We start from the raw sequence: 6,344 nt of genomic DNA, 5'->3' as shown, positions 1-6,344 counted from the left end.
GGAGCTACGACCTTCATACCAACACTGAGCTACTGGAGACGTTTTATGGCGCCTTGCGTCAGTAGTACACATCCCACAAGGGTTAAAGCGCAACGTGAGACGCCTCGACTACAACTTCATTCAACTTTGCCACGCCTTTTCAACGTAAACAAATGGGGGCTTGACCAATAAGATCCAAGATAGATCAGCCGATGATCAGATGACTGAAAAGGAAAAACTATTTAAAACTCTAATGAGACACTTGATGCAAGTTAATACATTTCTTGAGCGGCGCTTTCACAGGAGCGCACCAAAAAACGCACCGCCGGCTCTGAACTCACTCATCCAGGCTACCTATCGCGCTACCACCGGCACAACAGAAAGACATTTTATATTCTCAGCAAGCTTTTAATTCCTCCACACCCGCCTGTGACTGAGAAATGAATCATAAAACCGTTTTACTGTGGATTTTCCTACAGTGTGCCGCTGCGCTCTTCTCGCCTGCTCTTGGAGACAACGCTGTTCTTGAAGGTAAGAAATGGCTTTGTGTCTATTGTTCATTCATTTCTATCATTAATTTATTTCCCAGCCTCAAGGGGAAGTGTCAAAACAGCAAACGTGTAAATTAGGGGGGGAAACGCGCCTCTGAAAATGAATGAGAAGCCTAAACAGCCAGTGCCCTACACATTCGCTTGATTAATTAGTATTTTTTTTAGGCTATTAGTTAAATTAGGCTACAAATACGATCAAGTGTGGCGGGCAGAGTGAGCGAGAAAAACGGGGATGGATTTAAAAGACGGCGACGTGTCCTTTTCGGGAGAGCAGCAGGAGTCTCAAAGTGGAGGACACACAACGCCACGTCTGTGTGGACTATTTGGAAAGATGTTCTGCTGAATCCGCGTTTTACCACGGACCAGCTTACGAGCCTTTTTTTACTACCCAGCTGAAGTCATTTTCGTCTGTGTGGCCCATCACCAAAGGCTGTTGAGTTCACCATTTAAATTCAGATGTGACGTTTCAGCTGTGCGCCACGGGATTCATCCTGATTGGTTTTAATCAGTTTATCCAAAATACAATTACAGCAAATGCATGTCTCTTACAAAAAAAAAAAATCAACTCCGGTTGTGTATTTTTAAAATACCCCCTTTTTAATTGGCAATATATTCATAATTAAATGATTTTTCTTAACCTGTCAGCATCCTCTGAATGTTTCCAAATGCTTCAGACAAACGCTTTAATTTTAGCTTAAGGGTTAGGAGCAGAGTGTGTTAACGTCAGATATAATTACCCAAGCTGTGGTTGCAGCTGTGTGAAAAGAGAGGATGAAATAAAAGAAGAGAGGGGTGGTTTGGCTCCGTGCCTGCATCTTCGGTATGACTCGCAACCAACCGGCATTATTGTAGCAGATGTGTGCTGTAAAAGCACTTGATTGGCTGTCTCAGCCACTCCCTGTAGTTTTGAGGGATGATTGGCTGGATGGTTTCTCAATTGTATTTGAAATTGAAGCAATTGATATGAGATTAGTGTTTATTTTTTTTTTTCTATATGAGATTATAGGCTTAAGAAAGACTGAAGAGACAGTAAGAAATGCATTTAATCAGAGATTTCCGTCTATTATATCTAATATCCTGTTTATTTTCCCTCAGGTGCAGACAGTGGATTGGATGAATTGTCAACAGACAGCAAGTCTCTTGCTGGCACGGTTAAGTACAGCATGAGAAAGAGTTTAGATCTGGACCACGAGGGCTGCAATCTGAAGACTGGCGAGAAGGAGTGTCTAGAGGAGTGTGGCTTCAACGCCACAGCCAAGACCATCTTCATCATCCACGGCTGGACGGTACAAATGAGCACACAATGTTTTTAGATCACCCACATCTATTTTGCAATTTCTCCCCCTCTTTCTCTCTCTATGTGGGTCACTCTTGACAAGATGCAGCCTCACTTCTACCACAGTGAACAGAGCTTGTGTGTGTGTGTGAGTGTGAGAATTTGTTGTCTCTCTGGATGGATTTGTTGTCTCTCCAACCAGAGTGCTTTGATTGATGGAATGTGACATAACTGTGTGAGTGTGACAGAGGTCACCAGGTTAAAGTAGTTTAGCTGAATGAATGAATGACTGACTCAATCCTGTTGTCCTTTTTTTTTCCTTAGATGAGCGGGATGTTCGAAAGCTGGATGCACAAGCTAGTCTCTGCAGTCATGCAGCGTGAAAACGAGGCCAATGTGGTGATCGTTGACTGGTTATCGATGGCTCAACAGCTTTACCCTGATGCAGTCAACTACACTCACACCGTCGGCCTTGATATTGCCGCCATGCTCAACTGGCTTCAGGTGTGTACAGTCAACTTTGTTCCTCATATCAGTCATGTTTGACTGTATTTCTTGAACTGACTAATGAAACCTTGCAAATAACTTTCCCCTCACTCAAAACTGAACCAGTTAACAATAAAAAAACCCCCATGAGCACTACAGAAACCTCAGGCAGGTATCGTCACTCATTCCCAACTTGCTTGGTCTTAAAGGCGAGGTTTCTAAAGTATTTAGGGTGGATGTATAAATGAATGTCATAGATGTTTTGGGATGCGTTGAACAAATGATTAATGAGGTGTGTGTATGTGTGTGTGATCTGAGCTATCTTGACAACTAAGTTATTTAGGCTGAGTGACAGAACACCTGAATACCTTCAAATCCATAAAACTTGTCCTCCTTCTGTCTTTCAATTGCATTGTGTGAGCATGACGGGCCCGTCAGAATGAGTCTGCAGAAGTAAAATATCATTAAATTATCTGTTAGATTAGAGTCCATGTTAGAGTCCATTCTAGTGAGCTAATTTTGGATAGTTTTGGATTTCCTAACTGGTCCAGATTCTTGTTTGTTTACCTCACACTTCAGAAAACTTTATATTTTGTCACAAAATTGGACCAGTGCACTAATGTCAAGAGAGTAGAGATTCGGGCATCCTGCCACGTAGTTGTAAGTGTAGACAAAGAGTATTTCATGGAGACAAACTGAGACAGATGGTGGAGGCGCTGTTGCATGGAAGGGACTGTCAGTAGACTGTGCTCGAGTTAACTGAGCTTGGCTCGGTTGCAGGCACGACTGATCATCACTGGCTGAAATCCAGGATTTGTTCAGTATGGGTTAGTGTTCATGGTAGCAGCTGCTTATGCAACTTTTTTGTCTTAACAGGACGAGCGGCAGCTGCCTCTGGAGAATGTGCACCTGATTGGCTACAGTTTAGGCGCTCATGTAGCAGGCTACGCAGGAACATTTGTTGAAGGGACCATCGGCAGAATTACAGGTAAATTCATTGAGAATCGGCAAAAAACTCAAAACAAAATTTGCTACGTGATTTGCCTAATCTTCTGTCTGATTTTTATTTAGGTCTAGACCCAGCAGGGCCAATGTTTGAAGGAGTAGAGGAACAGAGGCGCCTCTCTCCAGATGATGCTGACTTTGTGGACGTGCTGCATACTTACACACGAGAGGCATTGGGTGTGAGCATTGGGATCCAACAGCCAATTGGGGACATTGATATCTACCCCAATGGTGGCGAAGTGCAGCCCGGCTGTGCATTGGGCGACGTGCTGGCAGTGGCTGGAAGTAAGTGCTCATAAAAATGTCTGTCTTTGTTTGAAGGCTCCAGCTGTCCAGATGAACAGTTGTCAATTAAACAACATCTGCAGTAATCGGGGATTTTGCAACAAATGTTTTAGTGTCAAGATTTATGCCATTTTCACCTTAGTGTTTTTTTGGAAGGGGGGCACAGTAGTTATGGGATTATGTTCATCCTTTTGCACTGACTTTATCACTCATACATATACTGTTTAGTATACACTTGTAGTCTCTATCAACTGTTGCTTATCTAACATACCTTCCTCAATTTCTCCAGATTTCATGGAGGTGATGAAGTGTGAGCATGAGCGAGCCGTGCACTTGTTTGTGGACTCTCTGATGAACAAGGACCACATGAGCTTTGCTTTCCAGTGCACTGGCCCAGATCGCTTTAAGAAGGGCATCTGCCTCAGCTGCCGCAAAAACCGCTGCAACAACATCGGCTACAACGCAAGGAAAATGCGCAAGAGGCGCAACAGCAAAATGTACCTGAAGACACGTGCAGACACTCCCTTTGGAGGTGAGTAAGGACATGACACTTTTAACCTGCTGTTGGTTTTATCTTTTACTTCTACTTTATTATTTTACTACTTATCTGAATAAGATACTGATAAACAACTACCAGTTTCTTATCTCTATCATATCCAATTCTAACATGTTTATGACTCCACACTTGCCAGTCTAAACTACTACTGTAAACGGCTCCATTGCAGATCAAACATTAACTCAAATTTTTTTTTATTTTTTGTTTTTAAGGCTACCACTACCAGATGAAGATGCACGTGTTCAACAGAAAACAGGCAGACAATGCAGATCCCACCTTCTATGTCAAGTTGTACGGCGCCCATAACGATACAACAAACATATTTGTTGATGTGTAAGTACAAAATCTAAATACTTCCTGCAAAACAGAGTTTCTAACAACACCTCAGCATGACAGCACCTAAATCACTGTGCACTGGCTTGTGATTATAAATTTGGACTTGTTTGTGCACACTTTTTTTTCTTTTTCTATGTACATCCAGTCACATTACAGATTTGTGATGTACAACTAGCTCAAACTAGGAAGGGAACTTACAGTTCAAGTTTCCAGAGTTGCTAATTTAATAGAACAATTTGACTGACAGCTTTAACTAGAAATCTTGGTGCAGCTGAAACTGTTCAGCATTTGATGCCTGCTTCAGTCACTCACTACTTTTTGTTTCATGCAGAATAAATGACTAAAACACAATTCTACTAAAATGTCCATTTTCAGTTGTCTTGACACCTGACTTAACCTGATCCTCCCTTCTATTTGTCCAGCCATGATGACACTGTCGGTCTGAACTTGACCAACACCTTCTTGGTGTTTACTGAGTCAGAAATCGGTGACCTGCTGAAGATCCGTCTGATCTGGGAAGGAGACACTGAATCCTGGAACTCCGTCTGGAAGAACATTAAGAAGACGTTCTGGGCCTGGAACACAAAACCTCCCAAACCTGTGCTGGAAGTTCGTCGGATTCGTGTGAAATCTGGAGAAACACAGAAAAAGTAAGTTGAGGAGCAGCTGAGTAGTCACTGCACTTCTGTAATGATGCAGAGTTATGTTTTTTTATTACTCTTTTTAAAGATTTATTGAGTTTGGTTTTTTATGTTATCACAGGTTTACCTTCTGTGCCCAAGACCCTTCAAAAACTGAAATTTCTCCAGGGGAATCGATATCTTTTGTGAAATGTCGTGATGGCTGGGAAGTGAAACCAAGAAAACGGTACAGAACATGATGAAATGTTGGATGAATAATCTCTTATGAAATGACATTTAATTATAGTGTAAATGAATAAGGAACTGCAGTATGGTGTATAATTATTCTTAGTAAATTACTGTTTTTGATCAACAGGCTGCCCATGTAACAACTCAGCACTTCCAACAACCAATGCACCGTCACCATGGGGACCCAACATGGCTAAGTGAGGAGCACTGCCTTCTCTTTATTTGAGCACTTTTCGTAGGAGGATGATTGATCAGCGCACGGTGAGAGGGTCTTGATGTCTCAGACTCTGAGCTGCACCTAGATGGTTTCCATTGGTTTCTGGAAACGAGGACTCTGAGGTCTGTCCGGCGTTGGAAGGAAAACGGGGCGCAGGATGGAAGTTGGAGCAGTCTTAACCGTTAAGATTGCCGAAGGAGTTACAGAACTTTCCTTTTGTGTGAAGTAGAATATCAATCTGTGTCAATGGACATACACCAGCAATTGTAGTCGCTGTACTGTACATTTTTAAATATTTTTTTTTTTATTTATAAAAAAAAATGGAAGCACTGCAAGACCAACGTTATTTATCAGAGCACATCCCATTATGAAGCATATGTTGAATGCATTTCTCCTAGATGCAGTACTTGTGTATGTTAAGTGTGTTGTTGTTGTTGTTGTTGTTGTATGAGTGATTGTTTGTGTCTGTTGTGACCAATACGTGTGCCTTTCTGCTGAGTGAGATTACCGATACACTGTATAACTGAAGGAGATATCTGATCTCATTGCACATGATCTTTGCGGTTCTGTGCATAGTGTTACTGTTACTGTATGTGGCTTTTTTGGGGTGTGTGTTTATGTATATAATGTAAATAACTTTTTGGAAAAATAAATTCACATGTTCTTTGTACTAACTTTTGCCTTGTCTATGATTTTCATTCTCATATGTTGCAAGATCTCTTTGCTTCTTTTTATTGCGTTCTATCTCGGTAAGGCTGAAATTATAGTCACTCAAAATACACAA

At 41.6% G+C, this 6,344-nt stretch overlaps 1 protein-coding gene across 1 annotated transcript; it reads left to right on the top strand.

Moving 5' to 3' along the window:
* The first annotated feature begins 233 nt into the window (after positions 1 to 233).
* Positions 234 to 6,230, top strand: lipg (lipase, endothelial). Its single transcript, XM_044376615.1, has 10 exons — positions 234 to 510; positions 1,626 to 1,816; positions 2,131 to 2,310; positions 3,169 to 3,280; positions 3,364 to 3,582; positions 3,872 to 4,114; positions 4,351 to 4,471; positions 4,897 to 5,124; positions 5,237 to 5,341; positions 5,471 to 6,230. Exons 1-10 carry the CDS (start codon positions 420 to 422, stop codon positions 5,481 to 5,483), a joined length of 1,503 nt encoding a protein of 500 aa, XP_044232550.1. The 5' UTR covers positions 234 to 419; the 3' UTR covers positions 5,484 to 6,230.
* The last annotated feature ends 114 nt before the right edge of the window (positions 6,231 to 6,344 follow it).

This window comes from Thunnus albacares, chromosome 2 (assembly GCF_914725855.1).
Source record: "Thunnus albacares chromosome 2, fThuAlb1.1, whole genome shotgun sequence".
Classification (NCBI taxonomy): domain Eukaryota; kingdom Metazoa; phylum Chordata; class Actinopteri; order Scombriformes; family Scombridae; genus Thunnus; species Thunnus albacares.
This window is presented reverse-complemented; position numbering and strand designations above follow the sequence as displayed.

Coding starts and splice junctions, on each gene's coding strand:
- lipg (XM_044376615.1), top strand. CDS start 420: ATGAATCATAAAACCGTTTTACTGTGGATTTTCCTACAGTGTGCCGCT. Junction 4,115..4,350: donor TGCAGACACTCCCTTTGGAG/GTGAGTAAGGAC, acceptor TTTGTTTTTAAG/GCTACCACTACCAGATGAAG. Junction 5,125..5,236: donor TCTGGAGAAACACAGAAAAA/GTAAGTTGAGGA, acceptor ATGTTATCACAG/GTTTACCTTCTGTGCCCAAG.